General features: G+C 38.0%; 2 protein-coding genes across 2 annotated transcripts in view; one reads left to right on the plus strand and one right to left on the minus strand.

The window, feature by feature from the left end:
- Window positions 1-1,603: 1,603 nt before the first annotated feature.
- LOC105962433 (Tetratricopeptide repeat (TPR)-like superfamily protein) overlaps window positions 1,604-23,662 on the minus strand; it is a 46,047-nt gene continuing 23,988 nt past the window's right edge. Inside the window, exon 3 of the mRNA XM_012986738.2 lies at window positions 1,604-1,874. Coding sequence (XP_012842192.2) covers window positions 1,754-1,874 — 121 coding nt within the window. The 3' untranslated portion in view covers window positions 1,604-1,753. The remainder of the gene's footprint in view (window positions 1,875-23,662) is intronic.
- Window positions 4,962-7,023, plus strand: LOC148770484 (uncharacterized). The gene is made up of 2 exons (XM_088818718.1): window positions 4,962-6,395; window positions 6,632-7,023. Exons 1-2 carry the CDS (start codon window positions 5,249-5,251, stop codon window positions 6,667-6,669), a joined length of 1,185 nt encoding a protein of 394 aa, XP_088674844.1. The 5' UTR covers window positions 4,962-5,248; the 3' UTR covers window positions 6,670-7,023.

The following is a 23,662-nucleotide window of genomic DNA, read 5'->3' on the forward strand; positions in this document are numbered from 1 at the left end:
CGTTAAAAAAAAAGGTTAAGCTATTGCTTTTAATGACGTCTATATCTTGTAATTTACAAGTGGGGTATAGTAGGATACTCTTTATAGATGCGGTCACCTATGTTAGTGTGAGCTGGGTCGGCTCGTTGAGAATTCTTAAAGGCTGGAATTCTCTAAAGCACTCACAGAACCTGAGGATGTTCAGGGCCAAAACGAAGACAACCGAGAACTTGAACAAGTTCGTTTAGTATGGTGTTAAGTTTATTGTCTTGGTTTACACAAACAGCAGACGGTTCAAGATGAAATAATTCACCGATTGGCTAAGTAAATCCGATAAGCTTTAACTAGGGAAGGTTCAAGATGAAATATTTCACCTATCCCGATGTTGTACTATTCACTAAGGAATTTTGACAAATAGATCTTATGCTATAAGATTGGAAGAAAATTTTTATTCATGTGGGGGATTGTTGGAATTTTCATGATTTTCAATAATTAATATTGAGCAATATTAATTAAATTATGTAAAGATTAATTTCATTTATTTAGTTGATCATAATCATGAAGTAAAGTGAATGAAAATTGTCTTGAGTAAATGGTTGAAGTTCAAAAAGATGTGCGCTCGATGTGATCGAGTGATAGGACTAGTTTGGGTTTAGATGTCCACAAAAATTACCTTTGGGGACATTTAGTAGCTAGTCAAATTATTTGAACCAAAATCCAAATAATAAAATACTTGGCCCAAACCAAATTAATTAATTGGCCCATGACCAATTAATTTTCCTACGTTTTTTGAACTCGGTAAAAAGAACAGACACATCTCTCTGCTTCTTCTGCCAACCATTGCATCCCTCTGTGAATGGATCTCTACAACCTATAAATAAAGGCAGAATCTGACCAATTCTGAACTGAATTTTATCGGCAATTACGAGATAGTTCTTCATATTTTTCTTTATTTTCGTCAAAGTTCTGTTCGTTGTTCAAGTTCGCCGTGGGTCGAATATTCATGCAAATATTCGACAGCCGATCGTTGTACCTTGGGAGACTACCGGGAAGAGACTGTGCACCTTTGAAAGCCCGGAAATATTGTCTTAAGGGAATTGTTTTGGCAAGCCTCGATCGTTCTTTGTGGTTTTCACAATTCCTCTTTTCGACAAACAAGTAAGTATTTTTAGTTTACGCAGATTGTTATATATATACCAACAAAAATCAATAAGGATTTCAACTTTTATCTACTTTTTTTTTTTTTGAATTGATGCTTCTGGTGAAGTTTATTACACTGCATGGACAGTAAAAATGGCTGTTGGGCTCGATATTTAAATTAAATTGTTGATACTCAGTCTTAACTCCATACAATAAAACTAAATTATTTCATGTTTATTTAAATCGACCAAGTCTGGTTCTGAGGATAGGCGGCTTCCAATTTATTTAATTAAATTTATAATATATAGTTATTGGAAACTCTATTGGGCTCGAGTCCCAGGATTTCAAGTGAAAAGAGTAAATTTCCAACGATTGAAATCGTGGAAGGTGTTCGAGAAGAGCGAATGTTGGTGGCGGTTAAATTAACCTCTAACAATATTATTTACTAAATAAAAAAAGAAAAAGAAATATACACTGTATATACTATATACATCCTCGCCGACTAGAATTCAGAATTGTTTTCCTCTTACATTGTTGTTGTATGATTGTATCTGTAACATTGTTAGAAAAACCTACGACTGACTGACTGACAGCTGTAATTTATATAGTATATATTTAGGATTACAATATTAAATTAGAAAGCTTCCACCATAATTGATGATGCAATACTATTATTATCAACTGATCTCCCAATTTCTTTTTCTTCCTCCTCCTCAACTTCCCACATGAAATTCGCATACGAACCCATTATCATACTGTCACAGTTAAACATATTATTAGAACAAATCAAACATGTGATCTAGAGAGAGAGAGAGAGAGAGAGAGAGAGAGAGAGAGAGAGAGAGAAATCTAGAGAGAGAGAGAGGGAGTTAGTATTGTACCAATTGTGAGGGGAGCGGGTCAAAATTGGAATCAAAATTGAAATTATGGTCAAAATTGGTTACTTGGTGAAATTGTACTAAATTAGGGTGTAAATCATGAAATTGGAGTTGAATTGAGTTTCAATGAATTGGTGTAATTTTGGAATATATAAAAGGGTTTTCCTTATTTGCAAATAAGTTTGAACGAACTCAAATATTTGAAAGACAAAAAAGTTGGATGTCCCTTTTTGAATTAAATGCCATTGTCATGGCCCATGAGCCTATTTGCCATTTGTCCTATAAAATAAGCCTTTTTTAAAATTAATTTTGGGCAAATGGCAAAAAGGGACATACTAAGGGACTTAACTGCACATTGATCCATTATACAGTAATATTACTGTCTTAGACGATTAAATTACTATTGGAGACAGTAATTTAACAGCCTAGACAGTATATTAACTAAAATCATTTTTTTAAGAATTTTTTTTTTCAAAAATAGAAAAATAATTAACAGTTAAATTACTGTCTCCGACAGTTAAATAACAGTAATTTAGCAGCCAAGACAGTAATATTAATTAAAATATTTTTTTCAAGAAAAGAAAAATAAAAGTCAATTGACAGTTAAATTACTGTTTTCGACAGTTAAATAACTGCTGCAGACAGTAATTTAGCAGCCAAGACAGTAATATTAACTAAAATATATTTTTTAAGAAAACAAGGTCAAGTAACAGTTAAATTAATGTCTCCGACAGTTAAATAATTGCTGGAGACAGTAATTTAGCAGCCAAGATAATAATATTAATTAAAATATTTTGTTATGAAAAAAAAAAAAGTTAACGCCGGAGACCCGACGGTTAACGACGGTTGACCTACCGGAAAAAAAAAGGGTTAATGCCGGAGACCGACGGTCTTCGGGTGTCAACGACGGCTGACCGGCGGTCTCCGGTGGTGGCGGGTCAAAATTGGGATCAAAATTAAAATTATGGTCAAAATTGGTTAATTGATGAAATTGGACTAAATTGGAGTGTAAATCATGAAATTGAAATTGAATTGGGTTTCAATGAATTGGGGTAATCTTGATTTATATAAAAGGGTTTTCCTTATTTACAAATAAGTTTGAATGAGCTGGAAATATTTGAATAACAAAAAAATTGGATGTCCCTTTTTGAATTAAGTGCCCTTGTGATGGGCCTATTTGCATTTGCCATTTGCCATTAATTTTTGAGGTGTTTGAGTGTGTATCTTATAAGTTACTTTCAGATTTTATAAGTTATTCAGGTGTTTCGAAGTATAAGTTATTTTTATCTTTGTAATGTTAAAATAGTACATAACATTATTTGAACTTTTTCGAACATATTTATTTCATTATAATTGTTTAACTTACAATTTTACTCTAATATTTTTTTTTTCCGAAAATATTATTGTAATACTTATAAATTACATTAGTTTCAATTAAGAAAAATCATATAAAATTCTAATAAATTAAAAATAAGGTATAAAAAAAAAGTTCTCTCTCTATGAGAGGCACCTTCTCTCTTCATGAGAGACATCCCCCGTCAAATTGCTACAGAGATCTCCCCTTGCTGATTATGGCTTCGTTCTCCCTTGTTCTTTGTTTAAGTTTGGCCATGGAATGAGTTGCTGGTGTTTAATTTATGTGGTTTAAATTCTGGATAGTTTTGTTCTAGGTGTTTTCTCGGTTATTTTATGTTTATTTACGGCGCTTTTATTTTATTTCTTTCATATCGTTATTTCTATTTCAATTCTTACCCTAACCCTACTTCCCGCTCTGCACCTATTTTCTGTCCACCACATATCTCAGACATAAGCTGCGTAAGTGCTTGAAGCATAGTTGTGTTCCCCTTTCATCTTCACTCTCTCATCTCCATGGACAGCATAACGGAAACTCTGGCCAAGAAAATCGCCCTAACCGTAGAGGAAGAGGAGGGAATCATTATCGACTTAGAGGAGCATGGAACAAGGGTTAGCGTGAACAAAGCATAGAGAAGAGGCCCTTGAGCTGAGTGAGATCATTGGTTGGTGTTGTTCATACCTCCACGCTTTTAAAGATGCCCAATTTCATAACTTACGCCCCCATAAACCGAACCACGAGGAGGTGTGGAAACCTCCACCTTGGGGGTTCATGAAGGTCAATGTTGATGCTGTTTTTCCACCTGGCAAAGATTTTTACAACATCTCCTTAGTTGCCCAAAATTCCGACGGACAATGTATTTGGTGGAAGGTCAGGAAGGTCTTCGGTCAACTTCGCTCCGTAGATGGTGAAGCTAACGCAGTCCTACAAGCGATTTCTAGTGCCCGAACATTGCATTGGAGGAATATTATATTGGAAGGAGATTGCTTAGAAGTTATTGATGCCTTTCGCGAAAAGACTCGAACTCTCAAGTCCTTTGGAGCTATTTTAGATGAATGTTTTTCCCTGTCTTCTTTCTTCTTAGTTTGTTCTTTTTCTTTCATTAAGAGACATGGCAATCGCCTTGCTCACGATCTTGCTTCTATCTCCGTGATGGATTGTTTAGAAGGGTCTTCTATTCCTTCTAATTTGGCCATAAGTACCTGATAATATTTCGTTTTTTTCTAAAAAAAACAAAACTAAGGAAAATCATATAAAATTCTAATAAAAAAAAAGGATTTCATTAATACTCATATGAAATTTGATTTTTTTTATATAAAATTAATTGTAAAGAAGCAGGTTCACGAAAAGTTCCAATTTCTTTTACCCCATTAATATATTAATGTAGGAAAACAATTTATTTTTGTAAATAAATATAATTATTATTGAGATAATATATAAGAATATCCGTGCCTTTAATTTTTATATACATATAAAATACAACTACAGAATAATTTGTGTTATAATTATTATGATAATCCTTATGATTATGTTTTAAATAATTACTAATCTTGATTCAAATTATATTCATGTAATATAATAAAATATTTGAGATAGTGTATTTCATATTAGCGTATATTATTATTATTATTATTATTTATTATAGTTACCTTATACATTAGGTTACCTTGTATATTAGATTACCTTGTGTAGTAGGTTAGGGTTTCCTACATGTAACTATATATATTCTCAATATACGTAAGAGATATCATTCTCTCTTCTCTCCAATTATTCTCCTTCTATCATGGTATCAAGCCAAAAACCCTAAGGCCGCCGTTTCTCCCCTTCTTCAATTTTTTTCTCGTTCTTCTTCAATTTTTTTCCTTCTTCTCGTTCTCTCATCTGTTCTATATCCACCATGGCCGACGAAACACCAACACCGACCATGATTTCCAACCCTTTTCATCTTGCTCATGCCATATCCAACATCAAAGCTCTTATTCCTGTTACCCTGGATATTAAAAATCCGAACTATCAAAAGTGGAGTCATTTCTTCATCATCACCGCAGGCCGTTTCTGCCTCACCGATCTGCTTCTCGGAAACGCAAAGCCCACCAACATCTCCGCCGACGAATGGCAACGCGCGGATTACCTCCTCCAATCTTGGATCTATGGCACCATCACCGAGGACCTCTCAAGCATGGTCCTCTCCAAAACCGCAAAGGCTCCTGATCTGTGGAAGGCCCTCGCTTCTCTCTTTACAGACAACGAAGACTATCGGGCCATCCAACTCGAAGAACAGTTCAAGTCCCTCAAGAAAGGATCTCTTTCGATCCATGACTATTGTCAACTTCTCAAAACCACTGCCGACAACTTGGCAGACGTCGGCAACCCCGTGTCAGACAAGCAACTCGTCCTCCAAACCCTCCACGGTCTACCAAAACATTACGGGACCATTGTCAACCTAATCTCCTTCCAAACTCCATTACCTTCTTTTCTCCAAACACGTTCACTACTCCAGATGGAAGAACAGCGCATCGCTGAACCGGAGCAGACCCCTACTGTTCTCTACGCATCTCGCCCCAACAGTTCCAACAGTTGGCCGAACAGTGGCAACAGTTGGCCGAACAGTTCCAACAGTTGGCCCAACACTCCCAGCAATTCTCGAGGTGGTGGTTCTTGGCGCAATCAGCGAGGTGGTGGTCGCACGAATCGTCGTGGCGGTCGTGGTCAGTCACGACATCCGATGCAACACTACGGTTTCAATCAATTTCACCACCAATCGCAACCTTGGCGGGCCCCTTATACGCCTCAGACACCTTCATCGATTCTTGGACCCCCCCCAAGCTCTCCTGGTCCTTATCATGCTCCTACAGCTCATGCTTATTTCGTTGGACAGCAAGATCCCCAACAGCACGTGAACTGTTCCAACAGTTCGTCGAACAGTGGTCCCCTACAGCCAACAGATCTTGCCACTCATCTCAACACGTTGACCCTTCAATCATCGAGCGAACCTCAGTGGTTTATGGACACGGGCGCCTCATCTCACATGGCACCTCACTCAGGTAATTTCCATTTTATTTTTAATCCTAGTAATAATTTTCCCAAGCATGTCATCGTTGGTAATGGATCCACTGTTCCTATCCATAAAATTGGCCACACCATCCTACCCTCTACCCCATTTCGTCTAACCAATGTCTATGTTACTCCTCACATCATTAAGAACCTTGTGTCTGTCCGAAAATTCACTAGAGATAACTCTTGTTCAGTTGAATTTGACCCTTATGGCTTTTCTGTGAAGGACCTTCGGACCAGAGCAGTCATCCTCAGGTGCAATAGCTCCGGTGATTTATACCCTATTGGCGCCCCTTCTCCCAGCCCATCCGCAACCGCCCTCCTTGCTCACACCACGTCTGTCTCCTCTACTACATGGCATCGTCGTCTCGGTCACCCGGGAAACCCTGTCATGTCTCGTCTTTTTTCTTCCAATTTAATTTCTAGTACCAAAGACCCACGGGAGTCTCTTTGTAATGCTTGTCAATTAGGCAAACATTCTCGTTTACCTTTCTTTACTAGTCATTCTATTACCGTTGCACCTTTTGAAATTATTCATGCTGATCTATGGACCTCTCCTATTTCTAGTATTTCTGGTTTCAAATATTACCTCGTGCTAATAGATGATTTCACCCACTATACATGGACTTTCCCCATACACTATAAATCCGATGTTTTCTCACTGTTCCAACAGTTTCACAAACTTATACAAACACAATTTCAGCACCCCATTAAAGCTTTACAATGCGATAATGGACGTGAATTCAAAAATACAGATTTTCAAACATATTTTGCCAAACACGGTATCTTACACCGTTTCTCATGTCCCCACTCTTCCCCTCAAAACGGACATGCCGAACGCATGATCCGCACCATCACAAACATGATCCGCTCACTTCTCTTTCAAGCTTCCCTTCCCCCCACCTATTGGGTCGAAGCCCTTCATATGGCTACACATCTCATCAACATCCTTCCTACCAAATCCACACAAAATCGCACACCACATGAATCCCTATACAAATCAAAACCCACATACTCTCACCTTCGTGTCTTCGGTTGTCTCTGTTATCCCAATTTAACCGCCACCACCCCTCACAAACTCGCCCCTCGCTCTACTCCTTGTGTCTACCTTGGTCACCCCTCATCGCACAAAGGCTATCGTTGCCTCGATCGGTCAACCGGTCGAATCATTATCTCCCGCCATGTGATCTTTGATGAAAGCCGTTTTCCATTCGCTGAATCCACCGACTCACCCCACAACTCCCCCACCTCTAATATGACCGAACCCCTGCACCCACTTCTCTTCCTTCCTCAGCCTACACAAGTCCAACCACATGTCTCACAAAACTGTCCCAATAGTTCGTCCAACAACAATACACAACCACCTACGGTTACAACCAACTGTCCCAACAGTTCGTCCGACAGTCCTCCCTCAACTACACCCATGCCCCTCCACCCGACTGCATCTCCACAACCAGCAGAACCACAGCCTCCCACTCCCACTTCCTCACCCCCACCCAACCATCCTATGTTGACACGCAGCAAGGCCGGTATTCACAAGCCCAAAATCCCCTTTTCTCTTACCGTGTCTACCGCATCCCAAACTCCCACTACATATCGCCATGCCCTCCTTGATCCAAACTGGCGTATGGCCATGCTTGAGGAATATACTGCTTTGATTAAAAATAACACATGGGATATTGTGCCCCGCCCCCCTTCTACTAATGTTATCAGTGGCAAGTGGTTATATAAGCAGAAATTGAAGGCTGATGGTTCATTGGAACGGTATAAAGCACGATGGGTTGTTCGCGGTTTTGATCAACGCCCTGGCATAGATTTCGATGAAACATTCAGTCCGGTGGTCAAACCAGCAACTGTTCGAACAGTTCTCAGTCTTGCTCTCTCGCGATCATGGCCTATCCACCAACTTGACGTGAAAAATGCCTTCTTACATGGCAATCTCTCTGAAACTGTCTACTGCGAGCAACCTCCCGGATTCGTCGATCCATCTCGCCCCACTCACGTGTGCCGTCTCAACAAAGCACTCTACGGCCTCAAGCAGGCACCACGTGCTTGGTACAAGCGTTTTGCATCTCACATTACTAGCATGGGGTTCAGAGAATGCAAGTCCGACACTTCACTCTTTGTGTACTGCCGCAACAGTTCCCGCGACTGTCGCAACAGTTCACGCGACTGTCGCAACAGTTCATGCGCCTACCTTCTGCTGTATGTCGATGACATTGTACTCACGGCCTCCACACCTGAATTGCTACGTTCTATCACCGCTGCCCTTACTCAAGAGTTCGCAATGAAGGATCTTGGCGATCTTCACTACTTTCTCGGCATCTCAGTCACTCGCTCGTCGAATGGGTTGTTTCTCTCTCAACGCAAGTACGCTGACGAGATACTAGAGCGTGCACACATGGCCTCCTGCAACCCTTGTCTTACGCCAGCTGACACAAAGAGCAAGTTGTCCTCAACCACTGGACCCCCCGTTGCTGACCCCACTCTTTATCGCAGCCTTGCCGGTGCACTGCAATACCTCACGTTTACTCGTCCTGACATCTGCTATGCTGTGCAACAAATATGCCTATTCATGCATGATCCGAGGGAACCTCATATGGCTGCTCTCAAGCGTATCCTTCGCTACATCCGTGGGACTCTCGATCACGGCCTTCAGCTCTCCCCCAATCCGGACCTCTCACTTATCGCCTACTCCGACGCCGATTGGGGTGGCTGCCCTGACACTCGTCGTTCGACATCGGGCTATTGTGTTTTCCTCGGCAACAACCTCATCTCTTGGTCCTCCAAACGACAGGTCACTACTTCTCGATCGAGTGCGGAGGCCGAATACCGAGCTGTCGCAAATGCCGTTGCCGAAACGACTTGGTTACGCAACCTACTTTCCGAGTTGCTCTGCCCACTTCCGAAAGCCACCATTGTCTACTGTGACAACGTTAGTGCCGTCTACCTATCCAGCAATCCCATTCAACACTCTCGTACGAAACATGTGGAGATCGATATACACTTTGTCCGAGACAAAGTTGCTTTGGGACACGTTCGAGTTCTTCACGTCCCATCCGCCTACCAATTTGCTGATATCTTCACGAAAGGTCTCCCCACTCAACTGTTCCAACAGTTTGTTTCCAGTCTCCACGTTCTCTCCTTTCCCGTTTCGACTGCGGGGGTGTATTAGCGTATATTATTATTATTATTATTATTTATTATAGTTACCTTATACATTAGGTTACCTTGTATATTAGATTACCTTGTGTAGTAGGTTAGGGTTTCCTACATGTAACTATATATATTCTCAATATACGTAAGAGATATCATTCTCTCTTCTCTCCAATTATTCTCCTTCTATCAATTCGAATTCGTACGTTTGACTCTAAGTATTTAAAGTTTACACTACTTGGCTTAATAGGTGCAGAAGGAATCAATGTATAATCAAAATGGGTCATTATAAATAAGTTTATTAATGGATACTCATTCATAAAGAAATTTAGATAAAAAAAAGTCATTTACAAATAAATCCACACATGGTCCAGATTTTTGTAAAAGACTAAAATAGCTCCTCATACTTTTATACGTTCCAATTTCATTCTTAACTTAATGTAACCTCAATTTGGCCCCAAATTTCACAAATTATTCAATTTTGACCAAAACTTCTTTCTTTTTTCAAGAAAACAAAATTCAAAAAACAAATTTCCCGCCGAATCCGGCGTTGACTTTTCATTTTTTTTTTCTTCCGTGTTTTTTCGCCGGTTTCCGGTGTTGACTTTTTTGATTTTTTTTTCTGTAACATATTTTTTTCCGTTTAAACAGCAATGTTGCTGTGATTGACAATAATATTAACTATATTACTGTTAAACACAGTAAAATTAACTAAACTACAGTTTAATACAGTAATATTGCTATATTAATCTCTAGGACAGTAATATTAACACAACAAAATTCATTATTATTGTGTAATAGAGTAATATTACTATGTTGACCGTTCAACAAATGTAAACATAATAAAAAGCCAAAAGAATTAATATTACTGTGAGTGAAAGTAATATTACTATAACAACAGTAATATTACTGTCAATCACAGTAATATTACAATAATAGACAGTAATATTATTACGTTACTCCGTGAATAACTCAAACAAACAAAAAAATCCAAACAAAATGATAATATTGATGAGGTTGACAGCAATATTACTATAACAACAGTAATATTACCGTCAACCACAGTAATATTATTGTATTGACTGTAATATTACAATAATAGACAGCAATATTATTACGTTACTCCGTGATTAACTCAAACAAATCAAAAAACCCAACAAAATAATAATATTGATGTTGTTGACAGTAATATTATTGTGTTTACAGTTATTTTACTGTCAACGACCGTAATATAATTAGGTTGACTTGTCAACAAATCAAACAAAATAAAAAAAATAACAGAAAATAAAAAATAATAGTATTACGTTAATTTACTGTCAACGGCAGAACAATTATATAAATGTATTGTCAACGGCAATACAATTATGCTAATTAACTGTCACTGAAAGTATAACTACGTTAATTTACTGTCAGTGATAGCACAATTACGGTCAACGTTTAGCGGTTGACGTAAAAAAACACTTAAAAAGACGCTAAAAAAAGTTAACGCCGGAGACGGAAAAAAACAAACCAAATAAAAAAAAAAATCAAAAAGTCAACGACGGAGACCGGCAGCAAAACAATTTTTTTGAAAAAAAAAGATTTTGAAAAAAAAAGTCAAAATTGGATTTTTGTGGTCAAAATTCGATATTTGTGGACAAAATTGATTAAATTAGGGTTACAATTAAGAATTGTGTATAAATAGTTGGGGGTAATATTGTCATATACATAAATGTTTCCTTTATTTGTAATATATATTAAAGAGATGGACTTATAGATGAAAAAGATATACCCTAAATCTAGAATAATAAATATACTTTATTGGGATCATATATTATTACACTAATATATTGGAAGAAATCCATGAATGGAATCAAATAAAATAATTTTGTAGGTTTGACTCGGAAGCTTTATTGGAGTAATTGTCTTGTAATCTCGTCCAATATTAGAAATTATACAATATTTCCACAATCTTCTAATTCTTCTCACCATCAACGTATACATATATATATATATATATATATATATATATATATATATATATATATATATATATATATATATATATATATATATATATATGTATAGATACATCTTCAAGAATCATTCCATCAAATATGAGTTTCATCACTACTTCATTAGGTCTCATATGCATACTCAATTTTCATCAATTTCTCAAAGCAGAAAAGCTCGATGTATACATCGTCCATGTCGATCCTTCACATTCCGACGAACACGTTTTACGATTCGTTCTTGCCGACGATTACCAATGTAGCTGCCGGCTCAATCAATAGTACTACCGACCGGCCGAGAATACTGCACCGCTACCGCCATGTGTTTTCCGGTTTCGCCGCCAAATTATCTGTAGCCGATGTCGAAGCAATGCGGCTTAAGAAGGGTTAACGTTATATATAAATTTGGGTCGAAAACCGTTGCTAATCGTATTAAACCCTTTCTGCAAAATACTGTCTCCCCCACCCAATCAGTTTTTGTGTCCAAACGCCTTATTACTGATAATGTTCTTGTCGCTTATGAAGTAAACCACTATATTAAATCTAATTCTAAAAAACATACAAACTTTATGGCGGCTAAGTTGGATATTAGTAAAGCGTACGATCGAATTGAATGGCCTCTCTTACGGAAAATATTATATCGACTTGGTTTCCCTCCATCTTTGATTGAGCTGATTATGCTGTGTGTTTCTTCTGTGACTTATTCTTTTCTTTTCAACGGATGCCAGTTTGGATTGTTAAAGGCGAATCGAGGACTTTGGCAGGGGGACCCACTCTCCCCATACCTATTCATTTTGTGCACGGAGGCTCTCCTAGCAATGATCCGCCAGGCTGAAATTGACGGATCTCTCCAAGGAATCAAAATAGCTCGCACCGCGCCAAGTGTTTCATGCCTCTGCTTTGCGGACGACATCATCGTGTTATGCCAGGCAACACCGGAGAGCGCTATGACCCTACACCGGATACTACAAGATTATGCACTTTCTTCGGACCAAGTTGTTAATCTTGAAAAATCCACAATGAACTTTTGCCCCATGACACCACAAGAGACGCAACACTTGATCCAATCCACCTTGGGTTTTAAAATAGTAGCGAGTCATGACAAATATCTCGGTATGCCGTTATCTATGGGGAAATCAAAGCAGGCCATTTTTGGGTTTCTAAGGGATCGGATTCTCGCTCGCATAGAGGGATGGGGTGAAAAACAATTATCGAAAGCAGGAAAGGAAGTCCTCATCAAAGCGGTGTTCCAATCTATTCCCTCGTATCTCATGAGTTATTTTAGTCTCCCAGTGGGTCTTATATATGATTTGGAGAAGGCGATTCAAAGGTTTTGGTGGAGTAACGGAAAAGCTCGTTCGATGGCTTGTACACTGTGGGTCAAGATGTGTGCTCCTAAAGAAAGCGGGGGCATGGGGTTTCGGCACCTTCGTTCGTTCAATCTTGCAATGTTGGCTAAACAAGTATGGATGATAGTTACAAATCCGGAGCTATTGTTGTCCAGGCTGCTTCGTGCAAAGTACTTCCCGTCGGGCAACTTTTGGTCAGCACCAGTGGGGCTCCGCCCGTCGGCCTCTTGGCGGAGCCTCCTCCTTGCTCGCCTCCACGTCAAAGATGGCCTACTGTTTCGTATTGGTAACGGTGAGCACACCTCCATCTGGGGTGATCCATGGATTAAAGAGGATGGTAACTTCTGTATAATAACACGCAAGCCGATATAGTCCGCTTTCCCGGACAAAGTTGCTGATCTAATTATGCCCGACTCTCGTACATGGAATTTGGAGCTCATCGACGAGACGTTTTAACCAATCGACCGCCACAGAATACTCACGACCCCCATCGGTAGTACCGACGTAAATGACCGGCTGGTGTGGCACTATTCACGCTCTGGAGATTTCACGGTCAAATCTTGTTATCATAACATTATGCACCGCCACAACACTGATAGTAGAGACCATGACTACGAGAACCCTTCGCGGAGTGAAGACAAAGAGTTTTGGAAATTTATTTGGCATTTGAGTATTCCACCTAAGATCAAAATCTTCCTTTGGAGAGCTGCTGGAGATTTTATCCCAACCAACGCTGCTCTATTCCGACGACATGTTTCATCTAACCCATTTTTTGGCAGCTGTAGGATTAAACCCGAAACAAACGTTCATGCTTTGGTCCACTGTAGGAGCTTAACTGAGGTTTGGCTGGGCCAACCGTTCGAACTCCACGGGGCAATCGGGCCTGCTTCTTTCCGCCAATGGATTGAGCAAATTAGGAAGAAGCTATCGAAATATCTTTTCTGCCTAACAATGATTCTCTGCTGGAAATCTTGGGATTCAAGGAATCGCGAGGCTCATGGAGAGGTGGGATTAAGAGGTTGGGAGTTGTGTAGATGGAGCGAAAACTATCTTTCAGTTTTCAGGGTTGCATGCCACGTCCAGCCTATGCTCAAAGATCCCGTCCCACGACGAAATTGGAGCTCACTACCAGACGGTTTCATCGAGGTAAATTTTAATGGCGCTTTACCGCCATCCCAATCTTTCTACAGAGTTAGTATGGTGGCCCGAAATTCAGAGAAGGTTGTACTTTGGTGGTGCGTTAAACAATTCACAAGCACTGTCCAATCGGTAGAAGGAGAAGCCCACGCATCCCTCAAAGCGATCCAAATGGCGAAGGCTAAATGTTGGAACTCGATTATCCTCGAACGAGATTGTCAGCAACTCATTACGGCTCTTAGGGATGAAGACGCTAGTTTATGCCCATTTGGAGCATATCTAGAGGACATCCAGGCTCTTATATCATCTTCATTTTGTGTCAATTTTCTTTTGTACCTCGCACTTGTAATAATTAAGCTCATGCATTAGCAAACTCTATTGAGCTCGCTAACTCGGAGGGTCAGTTCATTCCTCTAAATTTGGCTAGTTTAGTCGAATAAAATTTCCTTTTTCCCTAAAAAAAATTATTTGAGGTGTTTGGGTGTGTATCTTATTATTTACTTTGAGATTTTATAAGTTGTTCATGTGTTTGGATGTGTTTGGAGATATAAGTTCTTTTTATCATCATAATAATAGAATAATACATGACATTATTTTAATATTTTTAAACATATTTATGTCATTATAAATGTTTAACTTATAATTTTACTCTAGTATTTTTTTTCCTCAAATATTATTGTAATATTCATAACTTACATTAGTTTTAATTAAAAAAAATCATATAAAATTCTAATTAACTAAAAATGATTTCATTAATGTTCATATGATATTTAACTTTGTTTTTATATAAAATTAATTGTAATAAAATCTTCTTGATAAAAGTAAGGTTGCTCCCGATAAATTCTAGGTTTTTTTCCGCTCATTTGCTAGCCATAATTGTCATTTATTTAATTAATTCATTTAATATATTTATTTTAACAATATTTAATCATTGGCTCATATTCTTTTGCCTCAAATCTCTGCAATTAATTATTGACTCCTATAATATAAATTTTCTGGGCATATTTAATTTATGATATTAATTTTTTGAATTTTTTTTCGCTCAGAATTAAGAAAAATATCAAAAAATAGTAATTTTATTGACTTTTATTATTGATTTCATGGGTATACTTTATTTATAAAATATAAATTTTTCAAATTTTTGTTTGCTCAAAATTAGGGAAAATATCAAAGTTTATAGGATTTACTAATTTCACTTGTGATTCAGTGATTGTTAAATTAATTAGGCTAATTAAATTTCAGTCATTTAAATTTGCCGCATCATGAAGCAAATGAATCAACATAAATCTTCAAATATTCTATAGAGGTGGCGGAGTCGGAATTGGCGTTTCGAGGTTGTTTAGGCCTTCAAAAAGACGTTTTTGCTATTTTAGGAAAGTTTTAAATAATTCATAATTAATTCTACAAAAATCGGATTTGAATTCCGCAAGTTGGGTTGTTTCCAACTTTCGGTATTCTATTAGGTTTAGGAGTTATTTCGTTTTTTGCCTTTTTTTGGTAATTTTCTCGTTTTCCTAGTTTGATTAGGTTTTTCGTTTTCTTTAGTATAAATAGTTGCTCTAGGGTTTATTTTTCAGCATCTTTCATTATTAATAAAATTTCTGAGTTTTCTCTCAATTATCTAGTGGATTCCAGAGTTATCGTGTTCCATAGGATTAATTCGTAGAAATTAATTCTTTATCGTGCTCCGGTTCTGCGTCAGTTGGCATCAGTAGCGAGATTTTTCCTGGTTAGATGGCGAAAGGTGCGAAACAAGGAGACGACAACCGCGATGGCGATGACCTTGAGGTTGACAACATTCAGGCAGCAGTCGAGCTCGCTCGAGAAGAATCTCGACAGAATATAGAGGAATTTCGAGTAGAGATCCGATGTGAGCTGCAGCAACTTCGGTAGTTGCTACAGGGAATTGCCCTCAATGGCAACAACAGGAGGGGCGAACCTAATACATCGCGCGCTGGAGAATTAGCCCGAGGTGCGCATGTTAGGAATCAGATTCGTAACCAACCATGTCTTCACCCGGGCAGTGACGAAGACTTGGATGAGAACGACAGAGCAATAGTCGATGGAAATCAACCTAGGCAGGGACAAAGGCAGTACGACGATTATCCGACAAGGTCTGCAATTCCACCTTTCCATGGAAACCTCTCCATAGAGGATTTTCTAGATTGGGTGGTCGAAGTGGAGAGTGCTTTTGATGTGATGAACACCCCACCCAAGAGGATAGTCAAGATAATTGCGTACAAGTTGAAAAGTGGTGCGGCTGTATGGTGGGACCAGTTGCAGCGATCACGGACTCGACAAGGGAAGGGCCCAGTGCAGTCTTGGAGGAGGATGAAGGGGCTTCTTCACGATCGATTCCTACCGGCCGACTATGAACAACACATATACAATTTATACCATAATTGTTTGCAAGGTAGTAGGTCTATACACGAATACACCACGGAATTCTTGAAATTGGCAGATCGAAATAATTTAAGGGAGTCGGAGAACCAGCTAGTGGGCAGGTATTTGGACGGGTTGAAAGCTAATATCCGTGACCGAATAGGTTTACAGCCAGTTTATACCATTCAGGATGCGCAGGGTATGGCATTGCGAGCAGAAGAATTTGAGCGACGGAACAACGTGAATAATTATCGTAGACCGCCAAATTATGCACCACCATCGGTTGATAGGGGTAAGTTCGTATCCCAAAACCCCTAATCGTGTTGCCTCGCCAACACGAGCACCACAGATCCAGACGAGAGCCGGTGCCGGTAGTTCGAGCACGCACGTTCAACCTCAAACAAACAATCCTTATGCGAGACCAGTCCCTGGAAACTGTTTTAGATGTCACAAACCTGGGCACCGTTCCAACGAGTGCCCTGAGAGAAGACCCGTGAACTTAGTAGGTGGGTCGGAGCAGAGAGGCAAGAGTGATCAGGAAGGTTATGATGAAGACGTTTTTCAAGAAGAAGAGGATACGGCAGAATATCATAGTCAGGAGAATGGAGAGCAAGTTAACTGAGTGGTGCAACGAGTTCTTTGTACGGCGATGCAGCAAAACCAACGAAATAGCATATTTCGTTCTCAGTGCTCAGTTAATAAGAAGGTGTGCGATCTGATAGTTGACAATTGTAGTTGCGAAAATTTTGTTGCGAGAAGACTGGTAGATTATTTGAAGTTACCGGTGGAAAAACACCCAGTTCCCTACACTATTGGGTGGGTTCAGAGAGGGCCAATAGTTAAAGTGACAGAAGTGTGTCGTGTGCCTATCTCAATAGGAATGAACTATGCCAATGAGGTGTCATGCGACGTAATAGACATGGATGCTAGCCACATACTACTTGGTCGGCCTTGGCAATTCGACGTTAATATGACCTATCAGGGGAGAGAAAACTTATGCATATTTGAATGGGGTGGGCACAAGATTGTGATGTTACCCCGATCGGAGTCGACGGTCAAGCCTGCCAGAATAGTGGAAAAAGAACCAATTTTTGTGGTCTCCCAATCTGAGAGCGAATTCATAAATGATGTCGAATCAGCAGCCGGAGTATACATGACGATGATGAGGTCTTTGGGAATTGAAAGGGAATAGGAGGTTCATAAACAAACCGTCGAAATCCCTAAGAGTGTGCAACCATTACTTACGGAGTTTGATGAGTTGGTGTCCAATGACCTACCAGATTCGTTGCCGCCTATGAGAGACGTTCAGCACCACATTGATTTAGTGCCCGGTGCTAGCCTACCAAATCTGCCACATTATCGGATGAATCCGCAAGAATGTGAGGTTTTGCAAGAGAATGTGGAGGAGCTGCTGAAAAAGGGGTTTATTAGAGAGAGTATGAGCCCGTTTGCGGTGCATGTACTACTAGTGAAGAAGAAAGACGGCAGCTGGAGGATGTGTGTCGACCGTAGAGCAATAAATCGGATTACCATAAAGTATCGTTTTCCCATTCCGCGACTTGACGATATGTTGGATATGCTGGAAGGTGCGAAGCTGTTTTCAAAAATTGATCTTCAAAGTGGGTATCATTAGATTCGGATTAGACTCGGGGACGAGTGGAAGACAACGTTCAAGACAAAAGATGGCTTATACGAATGGTTGGTGATGCCGTTTGGGTTGTCGAACGCGCCCAGCACTTTCATGCGCGTGATGAATCAGGTATTACGACCCTTTTTTGGAAAATTTATTGTTGTGTATTTTGATGATATCCTGATTTATAGTAAACACGAAGACGAGCATATGGGACACCTGCGTGAGGTGTTAACTGTTTTGAGAGATAATAAGTTATTTATCAATTTGAAGAATTGCACTTTTATGGCTAGTCGATTACTGTTCTTGGGATTTATAGTTGGGGCGGAAAGAATTCATGTCGATGATGAAAAGGTTCGGGCAATTCGTGAGTGGCCCACGCCTAAGAATGTTTCGGAAGTCAGGAGTTTCCATGGGTTGGCGACATTCTACAGATGGTTCATTCAGAATTTTAGCACCATCATGGCACCAATTACTGAATGTATGAAGAACGGAAAATTTTATGTGGGGTGACGAGGCAGATTAGAGTTTTGCAGTGATCAAGGAGAAATTAAGTAATGCACCTATCCTAGCCTTGCCTAGTTTCGAGAAGGTATTTGAAGTAGAATGTGACGCCAGTGGAGTAGGCGTGGGAGCTGTTTTGTCCCAAGAAAAGCATCATGTGACTTTCTTCAGCGAGAAATTGAGCGACGCACGAAGGAAGTGGAGCACTTACGATCAAGAATTTTATGCAGTAGTTCGAGCTTTGAAACAGTGGGAACACTATTTGATACAGCGAGAGTTTGTACTATACACCGACCACCAAGCTTTGAGGTTTCTGAATAGTCAGAAAAGTGTCGACAACATGCATGTGAGGTGGACGAATTTCCTGCAGAAGTTTCCATTTGTCATCAAGCATCGGATTGGAGTGTTTGAAGGAGCTGTACGAAGGAGATGAGGATTTTGGAGAAATATGGTCTAAGTGTGTTGCGCGACAGCCGATGGAGGATTATTATATTAGTGAAGGATTCATATTTCGAGGTAACCAGCTGTGCATTCCGAGGACTTCTCTTCGCGAAATGTTAATTGTGGATCTACATGTGAGCGGGCTAAGCGGTCATTTGGGACGAGACCAGACGACGAGCAGCGTCGAGGAGCGGTTTTATTGGCCTCAACTTAAATGAGATGTTGGTAAGATAGTTGTAAAGTGCTATGTTTGCCAAGTTTCGAAGGGTCGATCTCAAAATACGGGGTTGTATACACCTCTCCCGGTCCCAAGTGGTATTTGGGAAGATCTATCGATGGATTTTGTGTTGGGCTTGCCGCGAACCTGTGGGGGTTGATTCGGTTTTCGTGGTGGTTGATAGGTTTTCCAAGATGACTCACTTCATTCCGTGCCGAAAGACTTCTGATGCGTCTCATATTGCGAGATTGTTCTTTCGAGAAGTAGTCCGTTTACACGGCGTACCGAAGACAATCACATCCGATCGAGACGTGAAGTTCCTTAGCCATTTTTGGCTTGTCCTTTGGAAGATGTTTGACACCTCCCTCAAGCGAAGCACCACAGCACATCCGCAAACTGATAGCCAAATAGAGGTGATTAATCAGACTTTGGGAAATTTGATACGATGTATTTGCGGCGATCGCCCGAGGCAATGGGATCATACTTTACCACAAGCGGAGTTTGCCTACAATAGCGCCGTGCATAGCGCCACTGGAATGTCTCCTTTCGCGTTGGTTTATAGAGCAGCTCCGAAGCATGCAGTGGATTTGATACACCTCCCTCAAGAGCACCGAAAAAGTGTGGCGGCTGAGCGACTGGCTAATGAAGTACGAGAAGTCCAAGCGGAGGTTAAGGAGAGGCTCGAGCAAAAGAATGCCAAGTATAAAGCTACCGCGGACGATGTCATGGTATTCCTTCGAAAGGAGCGATTCCCGGTAGGAACATATAGCAAGCTCAAGCCAAAGAAGTATGGACCGTTCATAGTCCTTCAGAAAATTAATGATAATGCTTACGTAATCGACCTCCCGGCTCACATGGGTATTTCGAAAACATTCAACGTTTCAGACTTGTACGAGTATCAGGAGAATACCCCACTTTATCCCGATACAAGCTCGAGGTCGAGCTCTTTCGAAGAAGAGGGGATTGATGCAGAGGTGGCGGAGTCGGAATTGGGTGGGGCCAAGTGTTTCCGAACCGAAACGACGAGGGGAGTCAAACTCACACATATGTTGTGATGTGCGATGGATTATGGCGTTTCGAGGTCGTTTAGGCCTTCAAAACGATGTTTTTGCTATTTTAGGAAAATTTTAAATAATTCATAATTAATTCTACAAAAATCGGATTTGAATTCCGCGAGTTGGGTTGTTTCCAACTTTCGGTATTCTATTAGGTTTAGAAGTTATTTAGTTTTTTGCCTTTTTTGGTAATTTTCTCGTTTTCCTAGTTTGATTAGGTTTTTCGTTTTCTTTAGTATAAATAGTTGCTCTAGGGTTTATTTTTCAGCATCTTTCATTATTAATAAAATTTATGAGTTTTCTCTCTGGTGGATTCCAGAGTAATCGTGTTCTATAAAATTAATTCGTAGAAATTAATTCTTTACCGTGCTTCCGTTCTGCGTCAGAATAGTACATGACATTATTTTAATATTTTTGAACATATTTATGTCATTATAATTGTTTAACTTATAATTTTACTCTAGTATTTTTTTCCTCAAATATTATTGTAATATTTATAACTTACATTAGTTTTAATTAAAAAAATCATATAAAATTCTAATTAACTAAAAATGATTTCATTAATGTTCACATGATATTTAACTTTGTTTTTATTTAAAATTAATTGTAATAAAATTTTCTTGATAAAAGTAAGGTTGCTCCCGATAAATTTTAGGTTTTTTCCGCTCATTTGTTAGCCATAATTGTCATTTATTTAATTAATTCATTTAATATATTTATTTTAACAATATTTAATCATTGGCTCCCATTCTTTTGCCTCAAATTTCTGCAATTAATTAATGGCTCCTATAATATAAATTTTCTGGGCATATTTAATTTATTAAATTAATTTTATGAATTGTTTTCGCTCAGAATTAAGGAAAATATCAAAAAAAAAAAGTAATTTTATTGACTTCTATTATTGATTTCATGGGTATACTTTATTTATTAAATATAATTTTTTCAAATTTTGGTTTGCTCAAAATTAGAGAAAATATTAAAGTTTATAGGATTTACTAATTTCACTTGTGATTCAGTGATTGTTAAATTAGTTAGGCTAATTAAATTTCAGCCATTTAAATTTGCCGCATCATAAGGCAAATAAATCAACATAAATCTTCAAATATTCTACAATTCAAAATATAAGGTTGAACAAATCAACGAATATCTTCAAATATAAATCTTCACACCCACGTAACTTTTGTTAAGGATTTTTCTCTACGACTCCAGAAACTTGAACCAACAATCTGTAGAATCAACCTTTTATATATCGCAGTTCAAATTTTGCTCCCCCTGTTGAATTTAATGTGTGTCATATTAAGAGATATGAGTTTTGGCCATCTTGATTTTTTTCTTATTGCAGTGAATATACGGTGTTTCAAATTATTATATTTGATTCTTACCATTTATTTTTTTAACATGCTTTTTATTTTGTGTACTATTCAGTGACATGTTTCGGTACTTGGATTGATGAAACTGATTGCATGCGGCTAAACATATGAAATTGAATAAGAAATCACTTTGTGGACGTTACTTATGTTTGCATTCTAACAAATTGTTCAAGCTGCTTTATTTATCTATTTGTAACCCAAAAGTCCTTTTTCATGTTCTACATTTGATCAATTCAGACAAAATATTTTGTTATTTGGTATATTTTTCTTCTTCTCTCTTGAATTTGCCCATTACTTATTACGTTTCGATGCAAAAAATACTCCATATCGGTTTCATTTTGTTGTTGTTGCTCGAAGCAATTTTTTTTAGAATATGTATGTAAGTTTTATTTGTATTTTTGGCATGCTGAGTTTTGACTATATGATACTAACTTAGGGGTTTGGAGAAGCTACTAAGAAATATGTTCGGTAATGTTCTTATTTATTTTTATTTTTTTATTTTTTTTTTACTTTTCTCTATTTTCTCTGTTATTTTCCATCTCATCTTGGATATAATTTTCTCTCTGTGTTGTTTGATGTCGTTGCAGTCAGTTGGGATCCCTTTTCCTACACCGATGTATAATTTAATGCTACGTTTGTTTTATATTCTATTAAAATTCACTTACTTTGTCTCTATTGAAGGGGATTAATTTGATTAAGTAATTACATCCTACGAAGATGGTTGGTGCCTTGCTACCCTCTTGTGATGCTGATGGTACTTATTATTTCCTAAGTTCATACACATGCAAACATTGATATAATTATTTGTATATTGTGAGTTTCTGCTATGACTGGAGTTAGTGGAGCTATTTCTCAAGTAACTTATGCTCGGAGTGCGTTTATCTCAATATACTTTTTCTCTTTCCAAGTTTTCTTATATTTTGATTCAATAAAATATTTTTTTTTGGTATTATTTACATGTATATCAACTGTTCAAAGTTTTCGTTCGTTTTATTTTATTCAAAAAAACATTTAAAAAAAATTGATCCCGTGCATCGCACGGGTGGATTACTAATTTTCTATTAAATTGGGTTTTTATTTTCTGTAATTGACAGTTGGAAAATTTGATTACAACATTCTCTCTACCAGAAGTTTATGGTTTCCCTTTCTACTTGGTGTTTAAAAATTGGATGTTAATTTTTCCCTCCGTCTTGTATGATGTGTTCAATTTTTTTAATTTTTCATATGAATGCACATAATTGTTCTCTCCTTTTTTTAATGTTTATAATTTATCGTATATATGCACATAATTTAATACAATTACTAATCGAAAATATATATGTCGTGCATTCCACGAGAGGAGTTAATAATTGAAACACGATGTTTACATAAAATATTTAGATGTCTTTTGAAGTCTAATGACTTTTTTAGTAAATTAACTTCACCTTTGCATTAATTTTTTTCAATCACGTGCATCGAACGGGTGAAGTTACTAGTATTTTAAAGAAGTAGGTTTACGAAAGTTCCAATTTGTTGTACCCCATCTATATTATATATAAAACTAAGATACACAATAAAAGTTATCCACTTGAGGAGATTGAGTCCACATTATTTTATTAATTTCAAAATAACCCCACTTACCATATTCACCCATTTCATTAATGAATTAAATCACATTACTGATTTTTAAACTTTATCTCTCCAACATGTCAAAACGGTGTCTTTTTATTGATTATTTAGTTCCCTTTTTTAATCAATTGCTTCATAGTAATAACGTAAATATATAAATGTACATTCCACTTAAGTTGGGTTAATTAAATTTTATGCACAATATTATATTAATTGACAAAAAAAGCCCAATTTTCAAATTTCATCTATCCTACATGGCAAAATGGTGGCTTTTTATTGGTTAATGAGTTTCTTCTTTTATAAAAAAAATATTTTGATTAAAATATATATTATATATAAAACTAAGATACACAATAAAAGTTATCCACTTGAGGAGATTGAGTCCACATTATTTTATTAATTTCAAAATAACCTCAC

This window comes from Erythranthe guttata, chromosome 5, assembly GCF_056151865.1.
Source record: "Erythranthe guttata isolate IM_541 chromosome 5, IM_541, whole genome shotgun sequence".
Classification (NCBI taxonomy): Eukaryota; Viridiplantae; Streptophyta; class Magnoliopsida; order Lamiales; family Phrymaceae; genus Erythranthe; species Erythranthe guttata.

What these genes read in the sequence shown, in the direction of transcription:
- LOC148770484 (XM_088818718.1), top strand. Translation starts at nt 5,249, where the DNA reads ATGGCCGACGAAACACCAACACCGACCATGATTTCCAACCCTTTTCAT. An exon ending in TCACATGGCACCTCACTCAG is followed by an intron (nt 6,396 to 6,631) that starts GTAATTTCCATT and finishes TTTTCTGTGAAG; the next exon opens with GACCTTCGGACCAGAGCAGT.